The sequence below is a fragment of the Vicia villosa genome, unplaced genomic scaffold (assembly GCF_029867415.1).
Source record: "Vicia villosa cultivar HV-30 ecotype Madison, WI unplaced genomic scaffold, Vvil1.0 ctg.000232F_1_1_3, whole genome shotgun sequence".
Taxonomy (NCBI): Eukaryota; Viridiplantae; Streptophyta; class Magnoliopsida; order Fabales; family Fabaceae; genus Vicia; species Vicia villosa.
The window spans coordinates 342,410-362,193 of record NW_026705087.1 but is presented as its reverse complement, the minus strand read 5'-3'; the positions used below and the strand labels follow the sequence as shown (position 1 = coordinate 362,193).

At 35.0% G+C, this 19,784-nt stretch overlaps 2 protein-coding genes across 2 annotated transcripts; one reads left to right on the top strand and one right to left on the bottom strand.

The window, feature by feature from the left end:
- The first annotated feature begins 2,405 nt into the window (after window positions 1-2,405).
- LOC131625652 (F-box protein SKIP23-like) lies at window positions 2,406-5,623 on the top strand. The gene has a single exon (XM_058896497.1). It carries the CDS (start codon window positions 2,519-2,521, stop codon window positions 3,737-3,739), a length of 1,221 nt encoding a protein of 406 aa, XP_058752480.1. The 5' UTR covers window positions 2,406-2,518; the 3' UTR covers window positions 3,740-5,623.
- A 3,562-nt stretch (window positions 5,624-9,185) lies between these two features.
- On the bottom strand, window positions 9,186-10,817 carry LOC131625625 (uncharacterized acetyltransferase At3g50280-like). Its single transcript, XM_058896467.1, has one exon. The coding sequence runs from the start codon at window positions 10,666-10,668 to the stop codon at window positions 9,319-9,321; it is 1,350 nt and encodes a 449-aa protein (XP_058752450.1). The 5' UTR covers window positions 10,669-10,817; the 3' UTR covers window positions 9,186-9,318.
- Between the last annotated feature and the right edge of the window lie 8,967 nt (window positions 10,818-19,784).

Sequence of the window (19,784 nt, the reverse complement as noted above, 5' to 3'; positions counted from 1 at the left end):
ACCAGGCCTGATATATGCTATGCAGTTGGATTGGTTAGTAGGTTCATGAGTAAACCTAAGTGGTCCCATTATCAAGCTGCTGTCAGAATCTTGAGATATATCAAGGGAACTCTGAAGCTTGGCATATTGTTTCCTTTTGGGAGAAAGGAAGAATCAGAGTTATTGAGTTACTCCGACTCTGATTGGTGTGGAGATAGAGTTGATAGAAGGAGTACCTCTGGATATTTGTTTATGTTTCTGAGAGGTCCTATTTCTTGGAGTTCCAAGAAGCAAGCTGTTGTTGCTCTATTAACTTGTGAAGCTGAGTACATTGCAGGCGCTGTAGCTGCATGTCAAGCTGTGTGGCTTCTGAATTTATTAGAAGATCTGAAGATTAAAGTGAAGAAGCCTCTGAAGCTGATGATTGATAACAAGTCTGCAATTAATCTTGCCAAGAATCCGGTGTTACACGGAAGAAGCAAGCATATTGAGACTAAGTATCATTTCTTGAGAAGCCAAGTCCAGAATGGAACATTAGACGTTGTGCACTGCAGAATCCGGTGTTACACGGAAGATAGCGTAGCTGTTTAGTTAAAGGGTACTTTAGTATTTTTTAGTATTGTACTGTTTGCACCTTTAGACTTGTTCACTAAGTTTACTCTATTAGGGCTTATGTGGGAAGATTTTCTTTTGTATAAATAGCCTTGTAGTAGCTATCATTTATTAACACAAGTAGTAGAATATACATCATCACATTTATTCTCTCATTCTTTTGCGCCGTTATTCTTTTGTTTATTTTCTTTGTTATCATCTTTCATTCTTGTGCACCAACATTTCACATTTGAAGTAGCATGGTATATACATGCGTCTTCTCTTTCATAAATTCACCATTTAACCAATACATGAGTCTCCTCTTTTATAAATTAACCATTTAACCACTTACATTTACAACCAACAATATATGAGTCTCTCCTCTTTTATAAATTCACCATTTAACAACTTACAGCTACAACCAACGATTCCCACATTCTATAAAAGGATGGATCCCACAGAAACAAACTCTCTCCCACACCAAGCCAAGCTATAACTTTGATACTATATGTTTTGTTGGAGAATCTTAACTTTTTATACTATTTGTTTTGTTGGAGAATCTTGGGAATTTAGGAGCAACAATAGAGATCCAATCCTTCAAGACCAGAAGGGAGAGATGTTAGATTTCCATCCAAAACTGTAAGGCATGCTTCAAGACCACAAGGGAGAGATGCTAGATTTCCATCAAAAACTGTAAGGCATTAGGTATATGAGTTATATCTCATATAAATTTAATGTTCAATTCATTCATAGGCAATATAATACTTAACCATTCACACTTACAACCAACAATCTTCTCCACAAGTCCTGGAACAATTGAATGTGTGTTGGATCTTGTTATAGGATGTGGAGACTCATATTTGTGGGAGAGATTATTGAGTTTAAGTGAGTGGTTAAGTCATATGTCACCTATGAATGACTTGAACATTGAATTTATAAAACAAAAAATACATTTAACTAATAGCTTAAGGTTATGAGTGGAGATGTAATGTCTTCCTTCCTCTTTTTCCTCTCTTGGGTTCCTGGAACATTAGTCTCATTGTCTCTTTCGAACTCCGCAAAACAATGTGACGAGACACTATCTTACACATAATTTATTTTTATTTAAATATATTGTGCTCTTCTCTCAAATTGATTCTTTTCCATTTCTCTTCACCTAATTGTGGAATTGCTTGAGTAAAGATCCTCTCCATTATTATAATTTTAATGTATAAATGTGTAATTAATGTCACAACCTTTAAAAATGCGTGTAAATATATTTTATTTACATTAATTAAAACTATAACAATAGACACCTCCATTTCTTTTGAGAAATGGAGATAATCCTTACTCGAATTGCTTAGCTCATAATGAAAATACTTTTACATTTACTTAGCTCATACTATGAAAATGGTTCTCTCCCTACCAAAACTTTTATCCCTTATCAAGTATTGAAAACTAGAGATTGAAAATTAGAGGACAAAAGTGAAAAATATTATTAATATTTGACACAAACTTATGCATCTATTGTTCATATATAATTACCGACTAAGTTGACTTAACGATTTTGAATCATAATTAATTTTACAAAATCAATTATTCAGTATTTTTACCCTAGAAACAAATACACACTCATTTTACTTTTCATAATTAATTTTATTATTTAAAAATATAATTCATAATTTTTGGGATAATTTTATCTTGAATTTTGATTAAAATTTATTTTTGTAAGATTTTTTTCAATCATAAATCATTTTAAAATTTTATCTTGAATTTTGATTAAAATTTATTTTTGTAAAATTAATTTTAATAAAACAATTTATTTTGAATCAATTCTTTTCCACCGGAGAACCAAAGACGCTTTAAATTAAAATACCGAAACAAACAGCAGTATCTCTCCCGTACCCTGATCATCATCTTCTCCATTTCCAACTTCCTGTATCAAAACAATCATCCCCATCCCCCATTCATGGCAGATTGGTCTCAACTCCCAAAAGACCTCCTCCACCTCATCTCCCAAAAACTCAACTCCCATTTCTACCAACTCCGCTTCCGCTCCGTCTGTTCCTCATGGCGCTCCTCCATCCCCCAAAATCACCACCACCACCTCAATCTCCCTCCCAAATTCCCATCTCCCTCCAACAACGATGATTCCAATGATTCCACCTTCCCTCTCTCCAAACGTACCCTCTTCCTCATCTCCCCTCCCCCAAATCACCAAACCCCACAACCATGGTTAATCAAAATCGGCCCCGACTCACGTGACCTAACCCGCCTCTGGCACCCTCTCTCACGTGACAAACAACTCCCTATCCATTTCCCTAACTCCATCGATTTCAACCACCTCCCTATCCTCGATCTCGGTTGCGAATTCGTCATCGGTAACTTCCCTTCCCAATCCTCCTCTCTCCCTCTCAACAACACCTCACTCTACATGGAGAAGGTTGTTGTATTTGATGCTGACACGTGGCAGATCGGAAAAGGACGCTGTTCGGTTCTTCTCACTATTCACATTTCCGGAAAACTCGCTGTATTCCGATGCAGTGATGAACGGCATGATGAGAATTCTGATGAGAATTGTGATGAGAAATGTGATGAGAAGTGGATGATAATTCCTGATATGCTGACGCCTTATGATGATGTATGTGTTTACAAAGGGAGGCCTGTTGCGGTTGATTGTACCGGTCGGGCGGTTGTCGTGGGACCGGATTTGAGTGTGGAGATGGTGGCGGAGCCGGTGTTTGGTGGAGATAAGAAATTCTTGGTGGAGAGTAAGGGTGAATTGTTGTTAGTTGATAAATATTTGTCTTGTCTTGTGATGAATTGTTTGAGGGATGATGGTAATGGTGATGGTGATGGTGAGTTTTATGAGATTGGAAGGGAGAGAGCGGTGAAATTTGATGTGTTTAGGCTTGATGAGAAGGAGAAGAAGTGGGTGGAGGTGAAGAGTTTGGAGGATAGGGTTTTGTTTTTGGGGGAGGATTGTGCTTTTTCTGCTTCGGCTATGGATTTGCGGATTGGATATGGGAATTGTGTGATATTTAGGGATGATGTGTATAGAGATTCTGGATCGAGTGAGCTTGGGGTTGGTGTTTTTCAGTTGGGTCAGTTTAGGATTGCGCCGTTGTCTTGTTTTCCGTGTTATTCTATGTTTTTCTGGCCTCCTCCGGAATGGGTCGGGCTGCATTGACAATAACAGGTTGGATTGAAAGGTTTGGAAGTTGAAACTGATGAATTGTGCTGGAAATAATCGACACTTATTGGTTAGTGCTGTTGCAGATTTAGTTCTATGAAATGCAAAATGATATTATCATTACTATTTTCATGTTAATGTTGTTGACATTTGATTTGTTTCTGTTGATAGGTTGGATTAGTTTTTCAATAAGTACTTGTAGAAAAATAAATGCTAAAATGTTCTTATAATGATGTTTCTGGGTCGTTGTATAAATTGTAATTGTCTTCTTTATTTCAACTTTATCAAAAGATCTCTTATAGTCTTATCTAACTTGTTTGTAAGCATAGAAAAGCATCATGCGTTTTACCTTTGTATAGATTTTATTTTGTTGTTCAAAGTGAAATGAGTTTGGTTTATTCTGAATAAGAATCAACCATCTGCTGTAACATGCCTTTTGGTATAGTGCTGATTATTTATGCTCTTCATGTTGTTTGGGTAAATCACATAGGTTACCATTTCCTTTTTCACACACTGCTTATAAAGCATCACTTGAACTGATGTGTAGAGCCTTATGGGTTTGTGCTCCCTTACCTCCACAAGTTTCACTTACTTCGTTACCTTTGTTAATGCATTTACACATTTCCCTCTATTTTGACCATATTGTAACCACTAAAGCCAATTCAGGTCTTGAGTGTTTGTTTGTTAGGTATTTAACACCCACAAAGGCTACAAGTTCCTAACTCTAAATTGCCTCCTTTACATCTCATAATATTTTTTTTTTTAGTGAAGATATGTTTCTATAGAATGTACTTTTTCGCCTCCGTCACCTCATCCTCCCAACTTTTTTCTTCTATTCAAGCTTAAACTTCAATCCCATCCCTACTGTTTCTTCTCTATATCAACGTAGCACTAATCAACAATTTAGCCTATCCACTCTCAGTTTCATCCGACCCTCAACCACCTATTCCTACTTCCCCTCTATCTACATCTGTTCAACCAACACTTGTACGAGTCTGTATGATGCAGAATCTGTATGAGTCGTTCTAAAATTGAGTGAAGAAGGGAGATAAATACAGAAAGTAGTTTTGAGGTATTGGTAGGAACATTGAAATTCATGGATCAAAAGCAGCTCAATGGAATCATTCTGAACGGATTGAAGGAAAGGTAAGGGTTGAACTTAAGTATTGGGTCCATTTACATTCCTCTCGGTGCGTAGCGCAACTGATAGATTTTTCACACATGATTGACAAAAAGAGTTTGGAGGAGAAGAGAATTGCAGGGAGGGTTGCAAGGGGGACTCTCTTACATGATTAAAAATACAGGGGGACACTTCATTCCCTTGCAAGTCTGCTGTATACCCCCTTGCATTGAGATCATTATTGTTAACCTATATTATTGATACTGAACCTTTTTAGTGGAAAGGGTTTTTAACTATGTAGCACCTAAAAAGATGTCGGTGTTGGCCACCGATTGACACTTGTGATTACGTTTAATTTATATGTTTTTTAAATTATTATCGGTGTCGCGCTGTCAGTGTTGGAGTTGTGTTCAGGTGTCTGGGTTTGTGTTTGATAGGTTTTTAAAAGGTTTTAGTTAAAAGTAATTATGAGATTTTGCAATTCAATCAAGGCCCGTGAAATGCATATGACTGTCAAGTACTAGTCACATTTCAATCGCTGCAATTACTTTATCAGCTATTATCACTTTTTGTTAGCATTGTTGTTTTGCTTTGATCTTAGGCTGTTTCAATATTTTCTTTTCTTTGGGTTGTTTGCTAAAAACATGTTTTTATCTCTTTTTCATGAGAAGGGTGATTTATGATTTATTTTGACTTAGAATCATCTATTGAATATTTATGTGCCTTACGATTAACTCACAACTTTAAAAACATTAAAAAAAAAAAAAAAACCAAAAACAGAGAATCTGAGGAAAAGAAAAATCAAAATCATTAAGAAAAATATCACCCAACCTGTCACACCTTCAATAAATATAATGCCAATTTTTTTACAAAGGATTAGCTTGACCAGTTGATTTGGTTTAGATACAATTAGTGCGGTTCATGGTATAGTTTAGTAAAAAAAAACCTGAGTCGAGTCGATTAAAACTATAATAAAAAGTCATTTGGACCGAACTGTTTCAATTTGTGCAGAACCGAATTGAACCAAAATTATTAGTTTGATATAACGGTTTCAGAATACCAAATTATACCAAACCATTAGAAGATAGTTTTAAGATAGTTTTTCTAAAACGTTTCAATTTGTGCAGAACCAAATTGAATAACAAAACTATTAGTTTGATATAGCGGTTTCAGAATACCAAATTATACCAAATCATTAGAAGATAGTTTTTCTAAAACGATAATCAATTTAAAACTGGATATTGTATAAAAACTAGTTATAAAACCATAGCCGAATTTATAATTGATTTTATAACCGATTTTGATTGACATATGGTTATAGTTATAAATCCAAACCATTTAAATGGTTTATAAATGGTTATGGTATGATTTTTAAAAATAACCAACTATGAACACCCCTATTTTTCATGCTCTTTTCAGGAATTTAAGTTTTCTTATTTCTATTTTTATCCATCACAAAATAAAAATTAGACTTTTGATATCTACACAGTATCTTTCATAACAATTAGATCCATAACCACAAACATTATGTTAAATATATCATTTTATTTTCGCTAATTAAATAATGATCCTAACACATGAATTTATTACACATATGACCAAATAATTCTAACAATCTCCTACTGATCATATATGTATCCTTATAAATATGTTAGATTTCATGAGCTCGAATATTTCCATTATAATCATTGAATATATTCTCATATGGTCCTTTAATTGTATTAATATATATGACCAAAACAGTTTTCATTATATCAATCATAATTAAACCCATAAATGATCACTAATACAAACACAACTAAATAACATTGATCAATCATGAAATGTGCAACATGAAAATAACGTGAAGGTGATCAATACATCTCAATTCTCAACAGATCCTCCTTACTTTAACGAAGTCAATATTATCATACAAAATGTAATAAACTGAATAACCATACTTTATTTCTGATCAAAACGTAATACAAATATATGAGTATGTGCATATACTATCAAACAAGATTATTCAAACCCCACTCTCTCTAATTCACTCGAAACAACAACAAATTGCACAAGAATAAGATGCAACAAAAAGGAGAATGAATCTCACATGAATTCATAATCAAGATGCTATTCAAGAGAAGACGATAAAGATTTATGGTGATGTGTATAGACACACCAAGAAGAGAAGACAAAATCACTCTTTATTTCTATGAGTTTCACCTAAATGTTTCACTCTCTTGTTGCTTTCACCAAATAAACAACTATTCAAATCAAAGATGAAAAATGGGGTTTGTGAAGCCATGATTCAGATCAAGTAGAAACTTTGATTCAAATCAGTTTGAGCAAAGCCCAAATATAGCTTCATGGAAATAGTTGATTCAAATCAATTTTTACACTTGATTCTGATCATATGAGGTTGTGATTCGAATAATGTTCATTTTGTGATTTCAAATGGTCTATAGGCGATTTACAATTTTCACAAACCTTCTAATTCGAATCATGTTTTACACTTGATTCAAATCAAACAACTAAAAATCCAAATTTAAGAGTTCTAACTTGTGAAAAGCAAATTACAAATACGCAAATACTAAATCAACTATATTCAAATTGACAAAAACATCAAAAAAAAGTGATAGCATACGATACCGCGACTGCACTTTAACTTTGTCGACGAGACATGCTGCCTAACCACTGTTTTGTCAAGTAGACTTTTAATACAAGAAGTCGGTCCCTTAGTTAAATAACTGTCTGATACCATTGTTTGGTAATAAGGGGTAGGGGTGATCGCGGTGCGGTTTGGGCGGTTTTGACGAAAAAAATCATCCGAACCGCAAGAGAAAAAATCGTGCGGTTTGGTTTGGTTCGGTTGGCTTTTAAAAAAAATCCGAACCAAACCAAACCAACCTAATGCGGTTTGGTTCGGTGCGGTTGGTTCGGTTTTTTAGAAATATTTTATTGAACCATTCATATACATATAGATGATAACGAAACTTTGTATTTAAACATTCATACACTATTAAATAACAACAAAATCCGTCATATTTTGATAATAACTTTCTATTTAATATGTAAAAATTAAATTAGACAAAAGTGGAATAATAAACATAAAATAATAGTATAAACCAATATAAAAATTATTAGAATGAAATAAAAAAATAGAAGATACGAGAGATTAGTGAAGGTGAAAAAGAAAAAACAAAAGAGTTGAGAAATTAGAGAAGAAGATGTGCGATAAAAACGAAACTGAAATAGGGAACATTTGCCTAAAAATGAGAAGGTGAAAAAGAAAGAATATAAGAGAGTAGAGATTATAGAAAAAGAGGGAAAATGTATGTGGCAAAGAAGACGCGATAATGCTATTAGAGATTTGAGAAGATCGAGACTAAAATCATGTGTAAGGAAGAAAAAATTGTTCGTAATCATAAGGTTAAAGTATTATAGATTTAAGTTTGGGTTGGATGTGAGTTAAGTAAAAGTTAGATTGTAACATAATGCGGTTTGATTCGGTTTGGTTCGGTTTATAAAATACAAACCGCAAACCAAACCGAACCATGCGGTTTTGTTAAAAGATGACCCAAACTAATCCGAACCAAATGCGATTTTTTGCGGTTTCGGTTTGGTTTGGTTTGGTTTGCGGTTTTCTATTGGGTTGGTTTGGTTTTGATCACCCCTAATAAGGGGGACATCCATATTGGATTAAGATAAACCATACAAGTGACAAAGACAACACATCTACCCTAAGAAATTGTCACCTTATTTTACTTTTAACAAGTACAATAACCACTCACACATGTATATCCACAATCTCTCTCATAAATGTGAGTCATCGACATCACGAGTCTTGATCCACACTACGATCTCACTTTCGTTTATGTACCAAATTTAACCTAAATTCTTATATCACTTATTGGGACTCTAAATGTCGAGGAGAATAACAAGACCTACATAGAACTAAACGTCTAAAATTTTAAGAGACTTTAACCTCACATATCCATTAAAGATCTTATGGGTTTTGATAAGTCAAAATAACCGTTCTACTTCGGTCACAATCTCTAATGTGGTCGGTAAACACATGAAATAATTGGTACGGTCTCCCCCGAGATGCTTTAGAGTATGGAAGGTGACAACTAGTCTCTCTATTTTTGTGCTGGAGTCACCGCATTAAGGTTAGCTTTGTGCTAAATTGTTTATTTAAACTTAAATAATAAGTTATGGGAGCCTCAATTGGATTATAGACTCATACTTGTTCAGAACCGGGTCTGCAATCTTAGTCTTTATGCCGTTCTAGTATATACAAAAGAAAAAAAAACTTTTAGATAATGAGTACTCATACTATGATCATATAGTTAAGTTCCTATAAATAACTGTCAAACCATACAAGTCTATTAAAATATCCTTACCAACCACATAATAAATTAATTTCACAATGTCACACACACACAACAGTACTCTCTCAAATTAAGATAGACACACATTAATGCAAGAACTCAGTATCATTTCCCATGGCCACCAATATCTCATAAGAAAGACATGGTAAAACATCTATACTGCCTTCTTCCGCCCCAGCAAACACACTAATCTTCCCATTTCTTTTATTCGCACCCCCGCATCGAACTGCCACCGGCTTTCCCCACCCGAAATCATTACCATAAACATCAAACCTCGGAGAACTGTTCGTTGTCAACGAATAACAACCACTCAAATCACTCCCACCTGTAAACAACTTTGGTTTTCTCAACCAAGAATCATAACTGTTTTTTATTTTCTCATCATCAGAATTTACAGAAATAGTCTTGTTCATCTCTACTGCTACCTTTCCAATCCCACTACCAAGAATTTCTCCTGCTTTCATTGTAAAACCACACACCGCAATTGCGTTTCCGAAATATTCATCTTCGAGCGGAGGAATCATCTTTGCTCTAACTCCAATCAGCAAACCGTAACAAACATCTTCATGTGGATCAAGTCTTTCGCAACGAACCACGGAACGCAAAACGTGAGATAATACCGCTTGAAGTGAAGAGATTGTAATATTTTCAGATTCAGTTTCTGTGTTTGCTTTTGATTTCAGTTCCGCGATTTTCTCCTTCGTGAAATGGAAAACTCTTTCACCTAAGTTGTTTGGTTTGGAGGTTTGGGTGAATTGATCAGTTGTGAAAGGGAAACGTATGGGAAGTTGATGAATGTCGTTCGGAAACCAGCGTTTAAGTAAAGGGAGTTTGTTTAAGGAAACTCCTCGTGAGATTTGAGACCAAGAATGGATGAAATGCCAGAAGGACTTTCCATCTGATGCAAGGTGGTTGAGTGTGAAACCTATGAAGATACCGTCCTGTAACTCGGTTACTTGGACAGCAAGAATTGGGTGGGAAGTGTATTCGTAGTTTTTGACGCCGTTGAAAGAGAAAAAAGAGTAGACAATGGGAGGTACAATATAGTTTTCTGGTTGAAGGATATCAGAAACAGTGGTGTTTTGTGCTGTGGCGTGGACGAAGAGCGCGCCAGCGTTGTTGCAGACGATGTAACATGACGATGAGGTGGTGGTGTTGTGTTCTTCTTTGTGTTGAGTGATTACAAGACGACCGGCGAGGGGTGGAAAGAAGGAAAGAGTGGTGGAGAGGGTTTGTTTCAAATGCTGGATTTGGGATTTGGATGGATCAATGGTGTGGTGGAAAAGAAGGCCTTTTTGAATGGGTTCAAGTGGGAGGAATTGGAGATCCCATGGTGTTAAATGGATTTTGTGAAAGTCAGTTGAGTTTGTATTAATGTTATTGTCACTTGGTGCTTGAATTGTACTTGTGGAGATTACTCTCACAGAATCATCCATGGTGCTAACTAGTCTATCTTCTGTTGAAGCAGTTTGGAGAGACTTTCTTCGTTGCTAACAATGTTAGGTGTGCAAGTGGAGGATAATAGGATATGACAGTAATTAATAAAGTTGTCTTGGAATGAAAAAGGGTGAGGATAATTGAATTTGACACTAATAAATAAAGTAAAGTTGTCTTGGAATGAAAAAGGGTGAGGATAAAATTTGACACTAATTAATAAATAAAGTAAAGTTGTTTGGAATGAAAAAGGGTGAGGGACCGGGAACCACTATCCTAACAACAATGTTAGGTTAAGGATACTTTTTAGGGTTAATGAACTTTTTGGTCCCTCTAAATATTGCAGATTTCGTTTTTAGTCCCTTCAAAATTTTTCTTTAAGAAATCGTCCCTTCAAAATTTTTCGTCTAAACTATTGGTCCCTAACGTCAAATTTGCTAGAGATTAGCTACGACTTTAGCCACTGATTAGCTACGAAATTTGACGTTAGGGACCAATAGTTCGGAAGAAAAATTTTGAAGGGACGATTTCTTAAAGGAAAATTTTGGAGGGACTAAAAACGAAATCTGCAATATTTAAAGGGACGAAAAAGTTCATTAACCCTACTTTTTATTGTTATGTTTTTTATATAGAATTAAATATATATTTTTTTATAAATATTTTAAATTTGACTTTTAATTCTTATAAAAAATATATTATACTTTTGTCTTTATAAAATTATTTTTGTATAACGTTTTAGTCCTTTTACAGAAACTAAAACTACGTGCATAAATAATTTAGTAGGGACTAAAACATAATTTTTTTATAAGAACTAAAAGTCAAATTTGATAATTTTATAAGGACCAAAAACATATTTAACCATTTTATATAATAAAGACTAATATTATTTACATAAAGATGGTATCTCTTTTTAGATGAAAAAATCAATTGATTTGGACCGTTCACCAAAAAACAAAGGTCTGACGAGGGAGCAAGCGAGGTATGGAATATGGAGTAGATAAACTCCTTCTCTCTATAAAGTAGACAATCTTTCACCTGACAATCATGCTAACTGCACAGATCATATAATGGTTTTTCTACAAGCGTGCAACTATCAACCATATTTAAAGAGGAAAGCACTCCAGTTCAAAAGTTTTCAAATCTTTTCTCATTCAAACACTTGTTTTAAATATTAAATATCATACTAACCTGGACATTGTAGTGATAACATTGTAGATCTTCCCCCTCTCCACCACATAAGAAACTTCGAACCATTGCAACAAACTTTGAATTCATATTTTATGATTAACTCTAGTCCCAAAATGGAACATTGGCGTTGTCTGTGCGAATCGACTCCTGATTCCTATGATTTTCCAATATTAAACTTCTCTTGATTCAATCGAATCTTCTCCATTAGAAATCCACATCTCTTTCAATTGAAGCAAATATCTCCATTTTCTGATCACTTTTATCAAATTCAAACTCTTATCCTTTAAATATTCTATCAGATCTATCGACAATGGCAAATTGTAAAGCTACTCACTCTTCTATCCAATGGCAAATCACCGTTGTCGTTGAAGTGGCCAAGAATGCTCCACCTCCCCCTCAAAGGACGAACAATCAAGTCCTGACAACTTCTCAATTAGTTCCTCTAACTCAAGATCTTTTCCAACCTAGGGAAAATAAGGGAGTTATTCAACCTCCGTCATTCCTCGAATTTACCTCAAAGTTCCACAAAGGTAAATCTTCATTCATACCTACACAATTTCCTATAATGCTTGGGAAAGAAATGCTTCATGTATTTCAATTCCCGCAGGCTATCCTTGACGTGCACAGAGCTAACGACATACAAAACAATGTCTATAACATGGTACAACAGTAGAACTCATAGGCCATAGTGGAGAGACTACTCTGGATTGAAGAAAGCTTACATAATGCCAATCCTAAAAAGATCACCATATAAGAGGCGACTTCACACAAGAATCAAACTCCAACCTATGAGCCAAGGAGAGATACAAAAGAAGTCCAAAAGTCTCCCAAGACACGGGAATCACTCTCCTTTCCATTATCACGAAGGAATAAGAGGTAGTCATACTTTCCTCGAAGTCCGTCTTTCTCAGAGGGGGGAAGATACGAGGAAGATGCTCCCATCCAAACACCGAAGAAAATACTCTATCCGTTTGCATCTTGGAAAGACGAATCCCAAAATTGTTGGAGAAACTGCTAAAACTTTAGATCTATGATGGGACCAAAGATCTTGATAAGCATGTCGAGCATGTAGATGATCATTTGGACTACCATCATGCCAATGAGGTTGTGAAGTGCATACTCGTTGCTTTAGCCCTAATAAAATAAGATGCACGTAGCCTTTTATAAATCCCTCCCAGATGGGATTATTTATTCTTGGGCTGAACCGTGTGAAGCTTTCACTGCCCACTTCACATTTAGGAAGAGACGACTAATTACTATGGTCGTTCTTAGCTGAATCACGCAGGTTAAGAAAGAACCCTTGCATAGATGCATTGATCGATTCACTAAAGTTGTTGTGCTGTTGGAGGCTCAGATGGAAGCCTGAAGTGTTGGATCTTTGAAATGGGCCTGAGACTTGACTGTGATTTATGAGAGAAGTTAGGGTGCAAAATGGCCCATAACCTGAAGGATTTGTTGAGTAAAGCACAACCCTATATAACCTACGAAGAAAACTATTGTCGTTTCCACAAGAGTCACAACCACAATAAAACAATTGCATCCCGCTAATATGATGCAATTGAAAAGATGACCAAGAAGGGGCGATTGATCGAGTACACCAAAGACGATAATGAAGGTGAGAAAAATACACAAGAAAGGGGGTTAAATTGTGTATCTGATAACTTTTGCATCTATAGAAACACCAACTTCTAAATCTTACCAAGTTCAAATTCTAAGCTTGAGTAAGCAGCAACAGAATAATTTAAAGTTCATAAGTAATAAGTAAATTGATAACACGAAATTATATCGTAGATTCGACTCGACTCACATGCATTTTATTACCGATTTTATTTATTTATGTCATATTATGCTGGTATTTCTATTGTATTTCAGATATATGCTAACAAAGAACCTAAATGTGAAAAAGAGAAAGAAACTAGAGGAAACAGAGAAGAAATGAAGAAAAGAACGAAGAAATGCAAAGTTGGGCCTGTGGCCCTCGCCGTACATATTAAAGAGGGTGTTGCCCTCGATATAAAGGTGTGTCCCTCGTCACACTTTGCCATTGCTATGTTATTTTGTTTTGTTGCGTGGTTTTCTCCATGTTATGAAACAACCCCAGTCCATTGATTCTTCTCCAACTTAAAGAGTCTCCCGGATACTCTGGGCCATGAAGTCACTAGTCCTGATTTTTCTCAAAAGGAAGTTATGAGAATTCAGAGAGAGTTATAAAAGGGATTTCTACACAGTTTCAAGAGGTTCTACCATTTTTTCGTTTGAAGTGAGGGTATTATGCATAGATTTTAAGCAGAAAAGTTTACTTGTAAAAGTGGTAGTTTCTCACATTGAGGAACTACCACACAATTAGTTTTAGGCGTTGTTTCATTTATTTCAATTCTGTACTTGATTGTCAATCGTGCCGACATATTATGAATTCAGTTCCTGCTACTATACGCGAACATAATTTCAGAAGTTAATTCCAGTTTGTTTATTTCCGCTTTTACAGGTTTCTCTTTATCGTATTTCTTATTTCTATTGTATGGTTTGTTTAATTTAATTACCATGTTGTTCTTAATTGCAATCGTCATGTTTATTTTTTTTACATTTAATTCCATGTTTAGTTAAACTGTCTTGAGTCCAGTATTTGAGGACCGTCGTCTCTGACGGGACTCGGTAAAAATGTTGGCCTAACTAATTAATTTGAAATTTCTGTTTTGGTTATTGTTTTTAAACTGAATTTAAATTTCTTTGTCACGAGAGTGAGAGGTTATTTCACATGATTTAGCCACGAGAATGGGAAATTAACTAAGGTTCGAGCCAGCACTGCGAGAGCGTGGGGGTAGAACCGAATAGTAGAAACTAGACATTAATTATAAACACAGCGAGAGCACTTTAGGATTAATTAGAATTTATTTATTTCCAAAAATTACTTTTAATTTAAATGAGACAGCGAGAGCAAAGCATTATGCTTTAAGAGTATAGTCAGAGTCAACAACACGAGAGTGTGAGATAAAGTCTTTAAAATCAATATTTTCTACTAAACACTTTTCTAACTTTAGTGTAAGCCAACAAGTTACAGAGTCCCTGAGATATACGGAATCCACATTCCAACCTCTCTTTTATTATATATTTCTGTAATATTATTTTAGTCTTTATTTTAGTCTTAGTTTCCCCTTAATCAATCATTCATTAGCCTTAGCTTTACAAAGAGACAATAGATTACAATAGGTTGACATTGGTCTCTGTGGGTTCGACAGTCTTTTATATTACTTCGATATTTCTGTGCACTTGCGGACGCATCATAAATCACACACAAAAATTATACTGGTTCCTCTATAACGAGAGTAGTCCATTTCCCTTGTCACACAAGAGCTTTTCACTATAATTAAAACTTGATTACAACTTGCTTAGACACACCAGTCCAAGAATTCCTGTTCAATCACACCTGAAAAAGACTTCCTTGCCTAAACACACCCATTCAAGACTTCCTTGCTCAATCAACCTGAAAGAGACTTCCTTGCCTAAACTCATAACTCAGGACTTCCTTGCTCAGTCTAACCAGAAAGAGACTTCCATGCCTAAACTCACAACTTAGGACTTTCTCGCTCGATCTAACTAGAAAGAGACTTCCTTGCTCAAACACTCAGTATGAGACTTCCTTGCTCAAAAAAACTGTTTGCGACTTTTACAAATTCTAAACAAATTGTTTAGGATTACAACAAGATGTACCTGATATACAATCAGAGGTATAAATAATATAACACAAGAAAAGATCTTGTTACTTGAGATTTCTTGGATATACAAGTGTAATAAACTCTCAAGTCTATGTACAATACAAAAACTATGTATGAAATCTTAGAGTGCAAAATAATTCCTATTCTATCTTGTTGTATTTATTTTTGTTGTTGCTTCTTTTGAATCTTCACCTTCTTGTATAGAGGAAACAAAATAGACGTTGGAAGCTTGCTTGCATAAGTATCTTTGCTAAAGAAACGATTTTCATGATAGAGATGTTGGAGTAGGTACGATGAGGATCTTCATCTTCTGAATAATCTTTTTATCCATTATGTGTTTCTCAAGTAAGGCGTCCATAGGAATGCTATAGTATATTGAAGGAATCGTGTTACACAGCCTTACGCTAAAACCTCTAGTTGACTTTCTCCATAATTATGGCAGTTTACAAGGTGAAGCTGCTTTTACACAAAGTACGGACCAAAAGGCATACTACGTTTCTAGTTTATTAGAGGCTGAGTCAAGATGGTGCCGAGATTTATTTGAAATTCAAATTCTGATCTATCAAAATTTAAATTATATGCTTCTTCTTTAAAAGCCATTTAATAGGGTTAGAACCTAGTTAAATACCAACTTAATGATCCTGTATACTTAAACATATGTTAGTATACCCTATTGTTCTTAAGTACTTTTTTATCATCAAAACCCAAGGTGTATGAACAAATTTTGTTCCAGCAGACAATAGGGGGCGAGAAGAGTTTCCAAAGAGAAAACAACCCCCCCAAAGGATTTGTTGAAGTTGTAGACGAGGGAAAATGCAAAGATGTACGCAGCGAAGAAGATGAAATGCATTACGGGAAGCGACAATACATCCCTTTTATCAAAGAATGCACCTTAATGGAAAGAAACCCATCATGTCATACCCTAATTTTTACCCCTAAGATTCTTCATAATCAAGGATCACAAGTCGGGCATCTTCCTAATCCTTAACTCCTTTGGTTTGACCTTTATGGGAGATCACTAAGAACCTTTTGTGTTTATTTTTGCATATTGTTTATATTTAACTTTGCTAACCTTATTCAAAATACAAAAAATTGTGTTGCTCTCTTTTCTTATTGTTCAAGGTACGGGCTTACAATTAAAGGATCAAAAGAGTGTCTAATTCCTAAGAAGATCTTATTCTACGATCAAGACTTATTGGAGGTTCAAGGTTACTTGGTTTTTGGTTGAAGATACCAAAAGGCCAAGTTTGGTTTCTCAATTAGGGTTTTGGTCCACAAAGTTAAAGTTTTGGTCAACAATTGGTCCAAAGAACTTTTTAACTTCAAGACATGACCTATAATCTTAGGTCATTTTCATGTTAAGCTTCTTTCAACTTCATTTGGTAAGGAAAAGTTCAAGTTTGATGTATGTTTTTAAGTTTGATTCAAATATGATTCATGTGTTTATTTCCATGCCATCTCCATTAAATTATCAAGGTTATTCAAGGGACAATTAAAATTTCTTCATTTAGTATTCAAGTGTTCATTATTGGCCTTTGGATACAAAGAAATAACAAAAATCACAAGTTGGTGCATGGTTGGTTGACCTAAATTCAAGTGTGGCATGTCACTTGGTCACAATTCATAACTCTCCCATTTCTCAATATTTTTGAAATCTTCGAGCCAAATATCACATTTGAACTTCTCTACAACTTAAATTCAAGGGTTAAACATCAATTTTGCCTCTAAGTTCCTAAATTTTGGAATTGTTCAAGATGCTCATGTGTGCACAAACGCTGGTCCACAACTTTATTCGACCTATTTCCTGACCCACGAATCAGGTCATGACATGAACTTTTCATCCATTCCATTTTCAACTCAAGCATCCTTTTGATTTGATTCTTTTTGTTAGACGATGTCAACTTATCTAGAGGGGGTTGAATAGATCCCCAAGTTTAAAAGCCAAATTTTAAAGGTTTTGAAAACGTTTAAACTATGGCAAGCGGAAGTATCTTGTTTAGATCGAAAGTCGTCTAAACTGAATCGGTTATTGGAACCCCATATATGCACACAACTCATTGTTTGGAATAATAATGATAAAATAAATTAACAATTCAAAATCCTTAAATCCTTAAATACATTTTAAATACATTGATCGAATCCAATTGTATAACTCTTGTTGAAAATCCTTAAATCAACACCTTGATCTTGGAGTAGAAACCTTCATAGTTTTTCCGATGAAAACCCTTATGATTCTCAAACCAACCTTTGGTTACAACAAACCTATATTGAACGTTATCAACCAAGTCTACATGGCACCTGTAGCAACCCGCCTAAAAAATTAATGTTTAGAGTCGCCACCTATTCTACCAAGGCGAATAGGAAACCTTTAATGGTTGTGAGATTCAAGGTAAGATACTATATTCGGGTTAAGGGAAGGTGTTAGGCACCCAAAACCCTTTCCTAAAGGTTAACATTGCAAAGATTAGGGTTAGGGCAAAAGCATAAAAAAAGGGGGTAACAGACAGTTATTAGGGTTAAAAGATTAATTATTGAACATGATTAAGATTTGGAGGAGGGGGACTCGCCTTGTTGCCAAGTGCCTACGTACCTCCTTAGGGAGGATCAGAGTCTACGTAGTTCGGGAAAGGGTTGTACGCCCTTAGAATTAGAAATTTGATAGGGTTGGGAATTTGCCTCAAAGGCTTTTGAAATAGCCTATGATAATGTGTAATTTGATACTGGAAATTTTGAAAAGTTTGGGAAGTGTTTTAAGAGTGGGCGTACAACCCTGATTTAATTTGTACTATTAACCGCAATAATTGATTGATTCAATTACCATAGTTAAAAGATTAATAATTTGCACCATTACCAATTTTAATCGATTGATTCGATTATCACTAATAATGAATTAAGGTATATTTTAATAATTTTATAGAATTTTTATATGCATTGTTACCCCTCGTAATCGATTGATTCGATTAAAAAGAATAACAAATTAAATCGAAGGGAAGACGGTTAATCATCACAACTAATAAAATAGTTGCAACCATTTAACCAAATAGGGAGTAATTTTATTTTAATTAAATAGCATTTTAATTAAAATTATTGTTGACCATAGCGATTAATCGATTTAATCGGCACGAACAACAAATTATAATCTAATACAAATATTATATATTAATTTATTTAGAAAATAACTATTATTATATAAATAAATATATTAAAAAAGAATTAATTAAGATAAATATATTAATTAAAATTTATTTAGTTATTAGGGTTGTGATTTAATAAGGTGGCTATTAGGGTTCATATCATAGGGACCTAATCAAGGGCGTTGGATCAGGCTGAGTGGAGAATTGAATGGCCAGATCTGGCAGGCGCATGGTAATGCCTATAGCATGAGGCGCATGGGATAACTGGTTAGAAATTCAGAAAAAATAATATGTTGGAGGGGAGGCTCGAACCCATGACCTCTCCCTCCCATACGCGCTTCTCAACCATCCCTACTGAATGAGTTAGTTGTTTAGTACACGCGCGCAATGGATAATATAGAAAGACTGGAAAACGCAATGGGAAACGCGCGCGAATTTCAAACACACGAATCAGATGAGGACACCTCATCGTCTTCCCCAAACAACCCTGTAAATTTCTGCAAAATTGGCTACGATTTAGCTACAAACGTGTTCGTAGCCTTTTGACTTGAATAATAGCGATTAGCACATACTTCTCAATAAATATTTCGCACCCCCTCTAAATGTTTCGTCTCAACCCTACGAACCCAACCATGCACCTAATTTAACCTAATTTTTACCCTAATTAAAAGCCCCAAGTTAGAACCCTAGAAACTCAAAACGGCCGTTAATGGCAAAGCAAGATTAAGGCACGCAAACTCCACACAATTAATCCAGAAATAATCAGTGCATCAAGGCAAGCCAAAACATATGATTAAAACATCATGAAAGTGTCTATAACATGCTAATCGATCCAAAGTTAGAAGTGACTTACTTTGACAAAATTGAGGTAATTCTGGGGGTGTTGATGCTATGCTATGATCCAGACACGTTCCAAATGCCACGAGCAAGCTTTTGGAACCTTTAAATCTCCCTGAAAACCTCCGATTCTTTGAAACCGAATTTGAATTTCTTGATGACTTTTGAGTTCTTGTACGTGTGCCTCTTTCTGAATTTTTCGTCCCCTATTCTGTTGCTTGATGTTGTGTACTTATAGGGGAGAGA